Source organism: Tetrao urogallus (assembly GCF_951394365.1).
Source record: "Tetrao urogallus genome assembly, chromosome: 4".
NCBI classification, from domain to species: domain Eukaryota; kingdom Metazoa; phylum Chordata; class Aves; order Galliformes; family Phasianidae; genus Tetrao; species Tetrao urogallus.
The window spans coordinates 11,917,841-11,935,001 of record NC_136817.1 but is presented as its reverse complement, the minus strand read 5'-3'; the positions used below and the strand labels follow the sequence as shown (position 1 = coordinate 11,935,001).

At 45.4% G+C, this 17,161-nt stretch overlaps 1 protein-coding gene across 2 annotated transcripts in view; it reads left to right on the top strand.

Annotated features, from left to right (window-relative positions):
* Positions 1 to 5,313: 5,313 nt before the first annotated feature.
* SLC10A7 (solute carrier family 10 member 7) overlaps positions 5,314 to 17,161 on the top strand; it is a gene marked incomplete at both ends in the record, with an annotated part of 145,295 nt that continues 133,447 nt past the window's right edge. For both annotated transcript variants that reach the window (XM_079534974.1, XM_079534973.1), the window contains 3 exons: positions 5,314 to 5,413; positions 8,064 to 8,146; positions 13,089 to 13,225. In XM_079534974.1, coding sequence (XP_079391100.1) covers positions 5,314 to 5,413; positions 8,064 to 8,146; positions 13,089 to 13,225 — 320 coding nt within the window. The remainder of the gene's footprint in view (positions 5,414 to 8,063; positions 8,147 to 13,088; positions 13,226 to 17,161) is intronic.

Genomic DNA, 17,161 nt, shown 5'->3' with positions numbered 1-17,161 from the left:
CAGGGATGAGAGGGAACAAAGGCTTTCAGGACTGACGTGGCACATGGACAGATCTTCCTGTGGGGGTGTTTATCAGACTTTTTTTTTTTCTTTTTCTCACAGTCCTTGTTGAATTTACTTTGGTGTAGGGAAATAGCTGCACGATCAGGGCAGATTACCACAAGCTCCTGTATTTCCCGGCACTTGGAACAGCTTGCTTGATTAAGAGGAAGGCAGGCAAAACACTCTTTTGTTAATCTATACCTTCAAATCTATTATAAAGTTATTGGTTTCTGTCCTGCAGAGGGAAATTCACAGTGGTTGGCAACGAGTGAACGGTCTATCTGTAGTTTGCCAATGTGATTTGATGTTCAAAGTAGGTCAACAGAAGTGAATTTGCCAAGCACAAAGGATGTGGCTATACCTGTATTTTTTTATTGTACATCACAGTGGTGTTGAGAGTTTATTTTCTCAAATATCCAAAGTGGTTGTGATCAGAGCTCAGCACAGCCCTGCACTTGGCTCTTATCTGGGCCAATGGGGGGCTAGACAGGGTACGGCAGTGACAAGCACGGATCAAAGAAACACGAAGGAACAGGTGCCGTAGTCTGAAGTCAGACTGGCAGATCTGGGAAAAACTAAGGAGACTCCGTGACATCTTCTCTCGGGGAAACTAGGGAATCTGTCCCATTAATCTGAACCATTTAACTCTTTGAACCTGCTAAAATCCAGAGGGATGGGCACAATCCAAATTGGCTCCATCTGAAAGTTTGGAGCATGGGCTGGCCTACATTATGGACGAGCCCTCCTCACGGACATTCGTTCACCGAGAATAAGCCTTAAATTTCTAAAAGCCTCTTTTCAGCAACTTTAATACAAACTGCTCCTCTAGCAGCTGTCCCACGCGTTTGTGGTTTCTCTGAGGGCTGCTCTTTCCAAACCTGACCTTTGTGACAAGTACTGCAGGCTGGGATGATCGCTCTCTCTTCCTGTCACTCGTATGCTCTGCCCACTCTGGGAGCAGCTAATTGCACTGTTACTGTAGTAAAAAGCTGGTATCTGCACACATGTGCACACACCCAGAAACAGATCATCTGCTTCTTTCCTATGTAAAGATAGTAAAGGTTTTTATGCCGAAACTGCTCATGTTTCAGGAGGTTCTGTATTACTGCAATACTAAAAAGTAACTTTGGGAAGTTAAAGAAGAAGGTACAGAAGTGCTGCAGCGCTCAGTCTCAAGTGTCTTGTTTGGCAAGTTTAATGCAATTATTGCTAACTGTGAAATAATACAGAGAAGCTATGTTTACTTTTTTTTTTGTTTCATTTCTCAGATTTCACACTAGCAATGAAAGTAAATTGAAAATTTTGTTCTGAAAATTGCAGTTAAAGAAGCCGATGAGGGGTTTCAAACACAGCTTTGTCATGCCGTTTGATTTACTGCAACAATTATTTACGTTATATATGCTAAACATCATCTGAATAGTGAACCCTAGACAAAAAGCATTATACATGTATGGCTTCGGGAGGGAGGGAGGGTTGAGAAGTCATACAGTTGTAGAAATAAGGAGCTTTTATAGTTTCCTAGTTTTTATTTAGAAAAGCATGCCTATTTATGTGTTTAAGTCCCATTAAGTGCTGTTCTAAGTTGAACTTTCACATCATTCTTACTGCAGCTTCGTGCTCACGGCAGTCCGTCCTGCACTGGCAATAGGTAGGCACTCACTGTGTATCATTTTCAGTAGCAACAAGCAAAAGATTCCTTACCGATAAAAGCACAAGCACCCAGACCAGGACAGAGTAATTGTTGCGAGTTCCATTTCCACGAGCGAAAGCAGCTAGTGGGATCAGCAGAGCCGTCTCTCATGGCTGATGTGAAAAGCTGAGGTGACGTGACTAAGTGCCTGTGAGAAATGTAAATGTGTCGTAAACTGTTTTCCGTATATTTTCACTTTTTCTCTTCAGCTTTCCTATTTATAATTAACATTTCTCTTTTTCTTGTTCAGTCTGAATATCTTTGTTCTTTTCAAGTTGAATTATTTAATACTAACTCTTCCATCCGTTTAAGCCCCCTTTATCTCACGATCCCCTCTCCTTTATACTGAAATCTCTCCTGTCTAAATGCATAACATAATGACACCTTCTACTAAAGAACTTATAAATTACACCACGTTCCCTAAAATAAAATTGCGTAGTAATTAGGCAGCCAAGTATGTTGGGCAGAAAAGAGGCTGAGGACACGTTAGAAACAGGCTGCATGTGGCACAAACGAAAGCCAACATCTCGACACGAGTTTCAAACTACACTAGGCTGATCCTTCCTAAGGTGAAGTCCGGAAAAGTGCAGCCCATTTCTGCAACTTGGCAAATGTGACAGCTGATTGCTGCTCACACACACAGAGTCCTGCCGGTTTTAGCGGTTCACCCGTGAGCGAGGAAGATTTGGTGTCATACAGCTGCTGGCGTCACAGCGCTTTTATTTTTTAAGCAAAAGGAAGCAGCGGGGCCTTCAGAGGCAAGAAAGCATCTGGAAGCCCTGAGGTATGTTTGCATTCTGTTCATGAAATCTATTGATCAAAAATGGAAATTTGGTCCATTGAATTTGTTCTTTTATATTGTGTTTAAGTCACAGCTAAACACATCCTGAAATTGTTTTTTAAAGTTCAATGGGGAAGGCACTTAAACAGGCGCCAGATGACAGTGGGACTCGACGGAGTCCCAGCGGTTAAGCAGGATAAGCACAGTGTCTGTATGGGAACCTGATGAGGAAAGCGCCACGTTACACGATGTGTTTTTGGGTGGTAGACACTAAACAGATCCTCAGTACAGATGACAAATTGCTTATAAAAACAGCAACGCTGTCTGGCAAACACACGCGAGCCCAGTCAGTTGCACGTATGTCTGTGGCGGTTTCTTCCTTCCTGTTTGGTGGTGGTGGGTTAGGAGAGGGCTTACAGAGCCTCTGTATTAAAGGAGGTAACAATTTTCATTAATTAAAAAAAAAAAAAAAAAAAGTGCCTATCAAGATAACTGAAGAACAGCTTTTAATCAAAAATGTCTAAGATATCTCTCTAAAAAAAAATAATATGCAGCTTGTAATACCCGCATAGGACCTTAAAGATTATAAAAGATGACGACCCTGCAAATCCATGGATTTTGCAGATCGGTTGGAGAAAGGTGATTATTACGAACCTCCGATCTCTTGGAAAAATTTCTAGGCAAAGAATGTGCTGAAAGTGATGGACCAGCGCTACATCTTTTTCTTCAGCAATTGTAAGCAAAACCTAACCTTTTCCCACGATTTCTGGTGGTTGTCAGCAGCCCGGTAGCATTTTTATTCTTTACTGTTCTAACTCTGGACCTCAATGAGGCAGTTCATTCTTTTCTAGGGAAGGAGTAATCTTTGCAGATGGAAGTGAGAAGAATCCGAGGTTCCACACTTTTACCAATTGGACAAGGTGTGAACCAAGAGCTAAGCTGGATCTAAAGGATGTTCTCCTTAATGTGTGGAGATACACTTCAGAAAGAGAAAAAGTGAAGGATACCTTTTTAACTGGGATGGCAATCCTGAGGTAGGTAAAAATGACTGTTCAGAGTTCTCAGCAGCTTTAGTCCTCGTATTCAAGTCCTGGTTCTGACTAGTTTCAGCTACAAGTAGGAATCCAGTGTTTCATTCTGGAAAGAACCTCATGTCAACTTGGGAGGTAGGCAAGATCAGAAACTTGCAATTGGCGTTGGTATAGAAAGAGAGAAGCAGGATAAGCGCCGTGCAAAAACCATGTAGAGAGACTTGCCATCTTTCCCAAAGCATAGGATTTCATTGACAGTCTGAGCGCTTCCCGTGCCCACTCGTCCTGTACATCAGCCTGCAGCAAGCGGTGTTGCAGTGGCTTTATCCATTCCAAAACATGGCTGCTTCAAACTTTTTAGGCTCCGTAGACAGTTACAATTCTTTCCTGAGTCACCCTGACATTCTTTTGTGCCCCCTTGTGCCCCTTTGTGCCCCCTGGCTGTAGAGCTAAGGCCTCTGTGCAGCATGTGGGCTGGGCAGGAAGAGCCACCTCACCTGAGTAGCTGCACAAAGGTTTCATCCAATTTAAATAACACACCTTGGCTTTACAACTTGGCCAATTCACCTTATTCTTCCTGTGCAGCAGTTGAGTCCTAAGCTCATTGTAACCCCAGCTTTGTGTGGAAAAAACAGCCGTTATGCATTTATTTTGTCCAAAAATCTGTCGCGGCTGCACGGTTGTTCTTTGCAATCCAAGTGTGCGTGTGTTTGTGTGTGTATGGAGACAGGGAGGTACGAACAAAATGCTTAGAAATGGCCTCGTAGGACTGAGGTGTGCTTGAGGCGCCTGGAAACAAGGGAGCTGCGGCAGTGCCGGCGTGAGGATCCGCGATGATGGAATGTTTTATACGTTATCATTTTCTTGTTAATGTGATTTAGAGTGAAGGGTCAGGGCCGGGCAGAGCCCGGCCTGATGAATCCGTCAGGGACGCCGGGACAAGAGAGGAACGGCACGTCAGAAGCGTAGGTTGAGCACTGGAATCGGATCGTTACGATGCTGCGGTGTGAGGTAGAGGTACTCGGCTTTGAAATAAACCCGACGTTTTTCGCATCAGGAATTTCCTCAAGTTTGCAAGCCGGTTAATTTGGACTCGTGTATAACGCAGGGGGATAATGGGAAATGAACAAGCTGTCCGCGCGTTATTAGGAGAGGCGTTTCCCCCCGGGAGACAGGGCAGGGGGCTGAGTGTCGGGGTAACGCAGCGACAGGCTCACAGGACGCACGTGGAGAAGCGTGAGCGCCGGCGAGCGCGCTCGGGAGCACGTCGCCCACGCGACGCGACCACCCGCAGGCGCCGGGAAGCGGCCGGCACCGCGCTGCCAGCCGCGGCCCGACCCCGCGGGCCGCTCCCCTCACGGAAACCCGCCCCACCGAAGGCGCCCAACGGCCGCGCCCGCCGCCTCGCGCCCGCCCTCCCGCGCGTCAGCGGCCGGGCGTCACGCGGCCGTTGTAATGTACCGAAAGAGCGCGCACGGCGTCGCCCGCCGCCCCCCTCCTCCCGGCCCCGCGTCTGCGGGGACGCGCCGCCCGCCCCTCGCCCTCGCGGACGCTCGCCGGGAGGGCTCCGCTCCGCCACGTCCGCCCTCTGCTCGCGGCGCCGCGCGGCGCGGCGGATCTACTCGGAGGTGCGTGGTAGCGATGGCGGCGGTGGGTGAGACTTTTCCTGTCGGCGGATCCGGCTGGCCCTGCCGGCGGGCGGGCGGCGGGTCGCACCCCGCCCCGGCGCTGCGCTGAGGCGCGCCGGGCCGGGCGGCCGCAGGGGCGCCATGGGTCTCTTGGAGCGGCTGAGAAAGGAGTGGTTCATCGCGGGGATAGCGTTGGTCATCGCGGCCGCCAGGCTGGAGCCCGCCGTCGGCGTGAAAGGCGGTGAGTTCGCCCGCGGCCCCGGGTGGGGGTGCTGCCTGTGGGGCGGGGGAGGCCGGCTGCGTCCGCGGCGGGAGGAGGCGGGCGGCCCCGGGGCGGGGGAACTCGGGCGGCGAGTTGGCGGAGGGGCCCGCTCGATTCCACGTCCCGTTCCCCCAGTGGGTTTGCAAAGCCTTAAGGAAAGTAGAGTATTTCATCGGGATTCCGGCAGCAGTTCCGCGTGGCGAGAGTCTAGCTCTGCTTGGGTTCTATTTTTCCTAAGTAGATCTGAAGTTTGAAGACGGACGGCTTTCTCACTGAGGAGCCGGCGCGGCGATTTGAAGTGATTTAAGAAGGGCTCCGAGGTGTTGCCGTGCCGGCCGAAGCTCCGGTAATGCACGGAGTTGAGCGCGGGCACTGCCTGCTGTGCACGGAGCCTTCCCGCCGTCTGCTGCTGTTCTGCGCAGCTGGACGGGGCCCACGTGGAGCTTCTGGCAGGATCCGCGCTGTGTCTTCAGCCGGTATTAAAGACAAATTGCGATTTGTAGCGTCAGGTGATTCGTGCCTTTTTGGTGTGGCTGTCACGCTGCTTGCTAGCAGCCACGCGGGCGAGCCTTTAAACTAGAACGTGAGGTGATTTTTCCTCCGTTTACTTCCCGTATTTTCGGCCGGAGGACTTCAGTGTCCTTGTTTTCTACTGTAAAAACATTCGCAAGGTATTGCTTCTGGGACAAATAGCTTTAAAAATAAAACTTATAAGCATTAGTAGAAACCATCAGACGTGTTCCCAATAGCAGTCAGTATATATACATTTTCTAAAGCCTGGGTGTCTCAGTGGTCATTTCAAAACCAGTAGGAAAAAAAATGCGGTGCAAAATATCAGCGTGTGAAAAAAAAGAACTTTGTTTAGCATCTTTCAGGTGACAAAACCGTGCTCTGCCTGACTCAGTAATATGGGCGATCTGGCACGCGTGCCAGTGGGACGTTGTGCCACAAAGCAAAGACCGGTGCTGTTCTCACTTCAGGGCACAAAGCGAGCCCTTTTCGCTGTGATTTCCTACTGAGTGAATGTGCTTGTTTATTTTATTTTTTTTCCACAAAAAGGGCTTTCCCGATCAGTCTACTGCTTGCAAGATAAAGAGGAGCTGTTCTGATCAGAGTTAGCTGTGCTGTGGGAAGGCGTGTGTTGTCTAGGGGTACAAACTCCTCCTGTGTAATGGCATGCATGTAGTGCCGTGAAATATCCCGTGAAAGAAAAACTGGGTCCTGGAGCAGTTTTTCTATTAGCCAGCGCAGCTGTCTGTCTGTCTGCCCGGTGTGTATGCGTACACATGTATTGTACTCTAGCCTTTTACAAGGTTAGAGCATTTATATCATTGTGTATATGGGTATAAATGATATCTATGGTCATGTGGAAATATATATATATATATATATTTTTTTTTTTTCTGGCTATTCAGTTATCTTGCCTTAATTTTGTCACTAGCCACGTGCTTCGCTGAGTCTTTAACTTTTGCATTTCCCAGTTCATTTTTATGTTGCACTTAATATAGGAGTTTTAATTTTTAGTGTCGATTATTTTTAAATGTAACACACATATTTCAAGTGTCTCTTCCACAGAGGTCTGTCTGAGAGCAGGATTTGGGTTTAAATGACTTGAGATGCACATTTGAGTAGGCTCAGCGTTCCATCAGAACCCTCTATTTTGAGGGCTGCTGATGTCGCTCACATCAATGGATCATTCATGCAAGAGAGCAGAAAAGATCTTTTTTGGTGCGTGGAGTCAAGGCTTGCCTGTTTGCTGCTGTGGTTTTGCTCACGATGACTTACCGTCTCGTGCAGAGTTAGGACATGAGTTTGGTCTTAAGTAGACTGCTCGTATGTTATTTGTATTGAAAGGTCTGCCCGAATGCTTGTGGAAAAAGAGCGTATACTTGTTGCTCTTGGTGGCATCCAAAGGCAAAGGGTATTTTAAGGTAATTCATTATTTTTATGGGAGCGCAAAAAGTATTTTTATTTCCCAGGAAAAGAATTGTATATATATATATATATATATATATGCAAAAGTTGTGGAGCCCTCAGAGGCGTAGGCACTAGGCACCTGTCCTGGCTGATCTCACTGCAGCGGCGTGTCTGAAATAGTTTTTTTTTTCCACTTGTTGTGAGGGAGTAACGTGGAATTGTGTTGCCCCAAGGAGCTCATCGCCGGTCAGGCTCGGTTTCCTTCGTGCAGACCGCTGGACAGCTGCGTGTGTCACGGGAGAAGAAGGGAGAGGCAGATCTGTGAATGATACGTTCCTGTGGGGGAAGCAGCTAATGTTTGCATTTGAGTGCAACGTGTGTATTTTTTGATGCTATGGGTGTGGTCCGATGAGAAAGACAAAGTGTGAAAACTGCCCCCTTCTTTTCTACATTTACAGAGTTTGCCCATTAGTTCCCAGGGGCCTGCGATCGAGGAAGCCAAATCTGTGTGACATCGTACCTCGCTTTTCACTCACTGATCGAACAGCACCTTTTCTATAACTTAAGAGAAACATCACTCTTATGAAAAGGAAACTTACGACATTGTTTTGCAGATATTTTTCTAAAGATTCTTGTTTACATTGACGTACTTATATGCGTATCGTTGTCTTTTGGACCGCGGTTCACTCTGTTCTCTGTCTGTATTTTTTAGGACCATTGAAACCCGAAATTACCGTAACTTACATTGCTGTTTCAGCTATATTCTTTAACAGCGGACTCTCATTAAAAACAGAGGTATTGTAATTTCTCATTGCTTCATCTTTGTTTCGCTTTCAAAGTTCCGTGTTGCTTTCGCTCATGTTCGAACGTAATTGAAACGCTTAATTACTTTCTGTGCTGTTTTTGTCGATGCTGTGTGAAGGGCCAACCAGAGGAGATCACAATTAGACCTTTCTATAACAATTCCTGGATTTTGGAAGAGTCTTCACATGGTAGTGAGCATGAGTAAATTCCATCCATCCGTAGAGTCTTGGCTTAATTTTGCAGAGCTTTGACTAAATGGCAGCGCTGAGCGATTTTGAGTGCAGAAGACCGGACGTGCACCCCCCACGCGTGCCAACTCATATCGGGGTGAGACCCGGAGGCACACTGACATCAGGCTTTTCGGTCTCACTCTGCATCTGTTTTCTCATCGCTCAGTTTAGATACGACGCAGAGAACGATGTGAATGCCAGAGTAGATTTATAGGGATCTGGGTAGAGAGGGCCTTTGCGAAGTCTCCATGCCTCTGAATGTGAAGAAGGGGTATGAGCTCTCTTTGTCTTTCTTGTCCACCTCATCTGTCAGAGCTTTCTCAGAGTCAGACCGGAGGCAGCTAGTTACTACGGGATTGATGCAAGCGAAGATACAGGGGCTGTAGGCTATCCCCGCTGTGCAACAACAGGGCAACGGCTGGTATCGACAGAAAGTGCTCCTCTGCAGATGCGAGGCTGGTGTACGGGTTTGAGGCCTTGGCAGTGTTTTCCTTTGGGATTTATCTGTGGACAGGGAACCTTGAAATGCCTGGGCTCTGCCGTGTATCATGAGCACTGAGACTCGTTTCAATATTTATGTTGCTCATTTTTCAAAAGGAAGATGGAGGGGAAAAGCTCTTAGTGATGTGTTAAGGGGGGAAGGAGGAGGGAAATGATGGCTGCGCGCCAAGAAGAGGAGTAAGCAGGGCTGAATGGTAGCGGCACGTTTCTGTTAGTGCGGTTTCCTGGTTCCTTTTACTGCTTTGGCTGTGCTGATGTAATAGGTGATGCCGTTCAGATGTTGTGTGATATCAGTGTGTCCGGAAACGTGGCTGTACTGTCTGCTGTTGCATTGTTTTCTGGACAATGAGGGGTTTGGTCGAACAGCATACGTAAAGCAGGAAAAATACGTATCTGTCGCTATTTCATGCTTACAATGAGAAGATTTTGCGTTCGGGCAGCGTTTGAATTGACGGCAGGCGGTTGCGGCAGTGGCACCTCTAGTTCGGTCTGGATACAGCAGAAGTGAAGCAAATAACTTTAGTCCATTCTGTAGCGGCTGTTTAGAGCCTTTTAGTCTTACGTGGAAGCAGACAGAGCCACGTGATCTATTTGCCCGGAACAGCAGTTCATCCTAATGTAAACAGACTGCAGAGAGGTACTTTCTGTCGCAGACAAGAAGACCAAAAGGTACAAAACCTCAGTGAATTTTTTTGCTTCCGGGCTTAGGAATCCTTGCATGCAGAGTTAAAAAAGAAACACGCCAATGTGAAACTTATTTCTGTTTCAGTAACTTGAATCTTTGGATTCTTTCTCTTTGTGAAGCAGCTATTTGTGAAGTTGTATTTGTGAATAGGAGCGGGATCGATAGCATAGGCAGCCTCGGTTAGATTCAGCATGCTACTATACTTCACAAAGTTTCTCCAGGTACGTGATGTGAACTGCCAGGTTTCTTGGCGACGTATCACGACCCACTCTGAACTTGCGTTACTTTCTTCCGTCTGTGGTTGTCGGACTAATACATCGATGGCGGTGAAGCTGGTGCTTATGTCCAGGTAGCACATCCCCAATCAGTTGTTCTAGAGCCATCAGTTAGGGGTGGTCCTCAACCAGCGTACCGCTGCGTTCCAGTCTCAATACAGTCTCGCACCATATTCCATCAAGACCCTAAGCCTGCTTGAGTTTCTGTCACGGAGGTAGAAGTAAAAGAGGAAGAAAAACGGTTTGCTCGCTTTACCTTTTGCTACTGAGGCCAAATCATTGTATTTTTAAAATACTTTGGGGCATGTTTTAAGGTTGAATGGCATGACCGAAAGTTAGTATTAGTGTGTTAATGTGCCTTTGCATTGGGCAAAGAAGCTGGTTTTGTTTCTGTCCTGTTTAACTGTTCGCCTTCTACTGTGGCTGTTTTACCTCATATAGTACGTTAATGAGAACGAAACAGCATTCCGTGTGCATTATGAAATGATGTAGAGCTGTGCGTGTTTTAACTGAGGCCTCCTGATAAATCTAATGGAATTAGTACTAACTGACACTCTTCTAAGGTTGCATTTCTGGTTTTATCTGTTGTTAAGGTTAAATTAGCAATTATAATGAAATTGTTAGCACGGATTCAGAAAGCAGTTTACAAACTAATTGCCAGTGGCAGAGAGAGCCTGTTTGTGCATGGCCTCGTTACTTTTTCAAATGTAGAGGTGTTCTGTTAGGTGTACGGATGTACTTTCTGTCCACCAGTGACAAAAACACCTTACTCTAACGCTGTTTCACTTTTCAGTGACTGGATAGTTTGCGCTTGAGAGTGCCTCCCGTGGGGCCCCAGAAGTTAAATCGCATACTCGAGTTATCCGTTACAACGAGGAGCTTGAAAGGCCACTGGAAACAGCATTTGCTTCGATTGCTTGCCCGGAAGAGTTTGCCCAGAGCGCTTTAGCGTGACTAGGTGGCAACAGGCACTGACCAGAGGAAAGCTTGGGGAAGCTCTCTGAAGGTCTCAAATAGTGGGAAAGGAACTTCTTCCTGTCGTTCAGGAATGGAGTCATAACTGACAGCTCCCAGTGCTGTGGCTGAGATTTCTGCTTTTTTGAGAGACGGCGAGTGCCGCGATGGAGGAATTTGGGACAAGCCCTTATAGATTAAGAGGAGGAAGGGTGCTTGTTCTATGGTAACGCGATCTGAGGATCAAATGAGACTACTAGAGACGTTTTGATCGCAGTTAGATTCCCAAGTGCCTGTTCTGCCAGTACAGCCTTTCTTCGGGTAGTAGGCTGGCTGCATTGCAGTTGCCTTTCTTGTGCCTTTCTTGTTTTGTCTTAGCTTTTGCTTTGGAAAGCATCGCATGATTTTCTGCAGATCTTGTGTTCTTAAGGCATTTTTCAGTTGTAAGAGTAGTAAGAAGGGAAAGGCAGCAACACTTGTGCAGTGGTGAAAGAGCGTGGAGTATTTTGCATGATGCCTTGGGTTCTGGTGTTGCAGTTCTGCGCGTGTGACGTGACTGTACTGCGATTGCCAGCAGAGATTCATGCACTAGGAAGTCGGGGGCTGGCAGCGTTGTGGCAGGAAAGGGGGAGAAATAAGCAGCTTTGCTGAAATAAGACACCGGATTTGATTTTTCTCCATGGTATTATTTACACTTGAAGATGCACTTTAGTACTGACATTTCTAGGTATCTTTTCATCTTGCGTAAGGGAGAAAAGTAGACGTTTGATTTTTGCTTTCTTGTTGAGAAAAGATGAAATAGAGCTACAGTAAAGCTGTCTGTAGTACAGTAAGTGCTGCGATGGCTGTGGGAAGAAGGCCCAGTTTCTTCACTCGGAGCGATACTGGCCTTCCTGAGAGCTTTATTAATTATAGAAAAGTAGTAGTTGTATCACTCACTGAACCGAGCGCCAAATGTAGTCATTCTTCAGTGCTAAAACTGCATCAAGATGTGCATTTCGAGCCGGTACCGGATATAACTTTGGAGTATGAACAGACGTGTAGTTTGTAGCGGGAGGTTGTTTTCTCCCAAATCCAAATTTGGAAGAGTAGTGTATTTATTTAAAAAAAGTAGAAGGAAACAGTGAGAAGGATGCGGTGTGAAGTGCTGATACTTCCAGATGCATAATTACATCAGTATGCAGTTTTTGGATCCCAAAGCTTGTTTGCCTGTTACAAAAATTCATCTGTCCGGAAGCTGAGAGGTGGCACATGGAGATCAGTTGCTGTATCATCCTGCAACCTTTTATTTATTTATCAATGCATCTCGACTATCAGAGCACAAGGTAGACGGGGAATCCTAGAAAATAAGGTTTTGAATAGAAATGCCATCGGTTCTTTATAGTTGCATCGCTTAATGAAAGGTGCGAGGTAGCTTAAGACAGAAGAAAAGCAATTTTTCTTCTTGAACTATGAGAGTTGAAACGTAGAAGATTTTTCCCTAGGAAAACTATATAGAAGGCTCCTGGGCTGTCCCAGAAGACAGTAACAGAGACATAACCGACAGAAGAGCCTATTGTGCAAGGGTCCTTGATCTTCTCTCTGGAGCGCTCTTTGTGCTTTTGAAGAACGACGCCGCTAACAGCCAAAATTTATTTATTTTCTCTGTCTCGTAATGCCTTTTGCAGCTTTTCATTTTGTCTTTGCTGTTGTTAACGTTTTACGGTCTTGGTATTCTCTTTGCTTTTCTTCCTCACCCTAATACTGCTTGTGCATTTCCTATCTGTGATCTACTAGATCATCCAAATATGCCACGGAACGATTATTTGCCGTTTATGTTTGTTTGCTTTTCCTTTGAAAGCCCTCCCCCACGTACAAGTGATGAATCTTTTTAATGTCAAGATCCCTTTCTCTGGGGCTCTCTTTAGGCTAGGGAAGCTTGAAATCACTCAGAACTGCAAGTTCCCCTTCCTCTCGATGTCTGCAGTCAATGACGCAAACAGGCCGTCGGTGCAGTTAACGCGGGTTTTGAAGCCCAGCGCTAAGGGGCTGTCGTAAAAGCTGCAGTTATGAGCTACGCTGTTACCGAAGTGCTGGACGATTCTTCCGGAGAAACGCCCAGCAGCAGACAGAGCTTTTATTGTCTGGGTGCAGTTTGTTATTAAAGTGGCGATGGGTTGATCCCTAAAGGAGCCTTTTTGACAGGCGCTGCCTTTGTATTCTAAAGATCTCACTAGTTTTAAAAGCATGAATGTGGTTTTACTTCAGCTGTTATGACTGCAACTTGCTCTCTTCTTTTTCTTTTACAGGAGCTGACAAGTGCTTTGATGCACGTGAAACTCCACCTTTTTGTCCAGATTTTTACACTTGTGTTCTTCCCAACAGCAATATGGCTCTTTCTTCAGCTATTATCAATCACACCTATAAATGAATGGCTTTTAAAAGGGTATGTTTAAGCATAATGGAGTGAAATATATTCTTAGCTCTCTTCTTCAAAGGCTGCTTATCCTGCAGTGAGCGTTTGAAGAAATTCTGTGAGCCGATTACGCCGTTCGTTCTGTGCTTCAGCGTTTTCCTCTTGAAAACGGAGCGTGCAGAAGACTACCCTTTCAGGAACCCGGACTCATTTTTAGAAAGCCTCAGTTAGATTTGTGCGTAGGGACCTTGCACCGAGTTAGGTTGTCACAAAACACGTTTGAAGTGCTGTACTGGGTCTCAAGAAAGACCGGGAGAGAAAGAGAGGAAAAAAAGCTGAAGAAAAATAGGTGCTCTGTGTTGTTTCTAAATAGTCTGCGTTGAGCAGCTCTCATACCTGGGCCGATTTTGGGCTCGTTAACTGCCTACAGCTTCGTAACAGGGGAAAACAGATGGAATCAAGTAGCTGTAGAAGACGCTACATTGGTGTGAAAACCACGTGCACTGAGGAGGCCAAATCTGAGACCAAATGTTTTTCAGCCTGCTTAACAGCATTACTGCATTAGGGTAATAACACCGTAGCGAATTAAAGATCCTTTGCTTTCGGAAACTAAAGATTATTGTTTAAAGTACAATCATGGATCTTGCTCAGGTAGAATAAAGGCAGGAATTTGCAGAGCACCAGCTTCAATTGCCGAAGCGTGAGTTACAAGAAGTTCTCGTGCTTTTTCTTCTGCGCGCTCCTTCTTATTCTGTCTTTCCTGTATCTCTTACCTTACTTTTGTTTCTAATGTTTTAGGGATGTGTTCTTTTACATGCGCGACTATGTCCGTATGGGGATACATGCGCACTTGTGAAATTCCATGTAACATTATCTTTGTCCTAATAGTGCACAGCTGCAGTTTTTACTCCCTACAAATATTGTAGTGCCCAAACAAAGGCAGGGATTTTGGCAAAGGTACGTCCTCACCGCATACACGTTTCGCATTCCATAGAGGGAAGCAGCCGATCATCTCCCAGAGGTCTGAAAAAAACAGACGTACGTTCCTTAAGGCGTTCAGCTCCCTTTTGGCAGGGTGGCACAGTCAAGGCCACAGCTAGTTTGTTCCCTGCCCGAATTCAGCGCGTATGGTAGATTCTTTCATCCTTCCCAGCAGTCTGTTTGCCGTGCTAGTTGAGAGGCCATTTTGGAGTTAACAGCTTTTCTTCTCTGTTTCTACAGTTCATTTTCCTTTTCTCTACACGTGGGGTGATATTAGAAGGTCAGTTCCGCGGTTACCTTTAAATATATTAAAAAGAATAGGAACTGACATTGCTGTGCACATCTTTGGTGTTCACTTTTTAAACAGTTTGGATTTTGCATCGACAGGATCTCTTTGGAGAAAAATGTGATGCAGCTTATGAATGGTTGTGCAGGTTCACCTCTCGTCGTTGTTCTTAGCGTAGAGCACTTAAGGCAGGAGATGCAAAAATCTCATACAGGATACAGTTTGGTAGGTGCACATCTGAAATAAGCGAACTTGGAGTTTACCACTCAGTTGTCTGCAGCGTAAAAGTTATTTTTTATGACCCTTTAACAAGGGCTTACGCCCCTGATGTTAGAGCTTGCAACATTTCCTCATGGAGTGGCTGTTCGCAGCGTTTATTGTTGCTGGTATTGCATTTAGTTGTTGTAAAGTAAGAAAAAAAAACAGTCAGGCTATTTGCACATTTATTTTATCTGTGCGATTAAAAACATTGCCATTTACTGGACTGTTGGACCAAGATTTTTTTTTTTTTTTTTTAAAAAGACATTTAGAATCATAGCTTGCTGATGCTGGTTTTATTTTATTTTATTTTTTTTTAATCAATTCTTAATGCATTTTTTTCTAGTGTGAGAGCATTTACAGCTGTTTGTGCTATTAAAACTTTCTCCTCTTTCAGTGTGGAAAATTCCCATCAGCTGACTTGAATACACTTGCACCCCTTTCATATCTCTCTGAGTAACTTTGAACTTTATCTGTCCTTATTAGTGCAGGTGAAAAGTTCAAGGAGCCGACTGCCAAATGACCACATAGAAGAGAGATTATGTTATCACATACCAGGCAGTATAAGGGGTGGCTACAGGAATCGCCATTTGCCTATTGATAGTTAGAGAAACACATTAAACTTTGCAGACCATTTCTTTTTCTCGTGTTTCTCTTCTGTTCAGTGGGAACTTACCCTGCTAAGCATTGACCACTCCCTGTTTCTATAGGCTTCACGCAAAGCTCAACGTCCCACGTATTACTGAGGTGTTGCTAGGTGCTTCATGGCATCGGGGTATATGTAACGGTTACACCGCTGCCTTTCTTTTCCCCAGTGTCTAACTGACAAATTGAACCCTTTCATTGTCATTTACTTCTTTCTTCTATTTAAGCTGTTTGTGTATTCACAGCATATTAAATGCACCGTAACACATTCCTTGTTTCTCCCTGGATTTAACACTTGTGTTTGCTGTTGCTTTTGGACTCTTAGTTTTTTAGACATGAGCTAGCGCGCATGTACAGAGCAGTCACGTGGGTGAAAGTAGGAATACGAGAAGTATAAATGTATTTATTTATTTGCTTATTTCTTCTTTTCGTAGTAGCTAATGGAAAACAAGGTAACGGGAACCTAGAAAGGCACAGTTCTTTGCACCTCTCTTAGCAGTCAGTATTTGCATTGGTGAACTGTATTTTTAAAAAAATGCTGCATTCTCATCTTTTTTTTTTTTTTTTTTTTTTTCCCTCCTCCAACACCCACGTGTCCGTATGCTATCAAGCTATGTGCATCAGGACATACAATGTAATAATTGTCTTTGAGTCAGGCATGTAGCTGTCTTTGTTAATGCTAGATCCCATGTTGCAGATGGGGAAACAGAGTCACAGACAACTTAAAGTTTTTGGTAAACAGCTACGTGACTATTCTAAGTGGTGTTCCCAGAACCATGGAATGTCAGGGCCTCGAAGAGACAGCGTGGACATTCTGGTGGCTCGTACAGGGCAGTAACTGTAATGCAAACTGACCATCTACGTATTACTCTAAGTTTGCATAGTATTTTACCAGTCGTGATGCTTTAATGCAGGGGAAAACCTTGCAATGAAAGCAGAGTAGCAACATCCTGGGCAGTAACAGGTGAGGACATGTTCAAGTGCAGCAGCTGCAGAAACAAAGGCAACAATCAACTTAGCCACATAACTCCTCACGTACACAGGGGTCTGCAGTGAGATACCCTCAGTTCTGCTGCCTGCCCTTACATGAGATCTGGGAGGGGCTGGATCCTGGTTTCACCCCTGCAGGTCAGTCAGGTACATCGCATGCGCCTGAGCTCCCCTGTGTTGGCCCTGCCTTCACACCAGGCGCTCCGTCAGCAGTTCAGGCCGTGACTTGCATTTGTGCTGCACTGCACCCCTTCGTGGCACGAAGCAGTGATTGCGTACGGTACCGGTAAGCCCTTTGCATTACAACAGTCCACGAGTTTGGCAGCCGTGTATAGGCCCGTTGTCACACGTAATGTGCTGCAGGCAGGGCGCCACTCCTAAGGTAACAAGTCTGCTGGCCTGTCTTGGACTTACCCTATGAATAATACAATAAGTCAAAAAAAAAAAAAAAAAAAAAAAAACCTGAGGCTTCCAGATTCTCTAGTTGAATTTCAATCTGCTTGACTTTCTTCTTATTCTTGATTGAACCGAGACCCGTGGATTCCCTTAATCTAACTCTTTTATCCGTTCTAATGATACGGTTCTTACTTTTAGAGGGGAAGTGCCGTTTGAGGATAAGGCCATTCGCCCCATCAGAGACATAGTTTCATTTTCTAATTGTCTGGTATGAGCCATTGCAAACCTGATTTATATCCTTTTTGAAGAAATGGCACACATTAAAAGGTGGTGGTAGCTGCTACTCTACAGCAGGTGTTGTTATTACTCTTTTCTCAGCTGTCCAAAATGTTTGATTTCAATTATGCAAG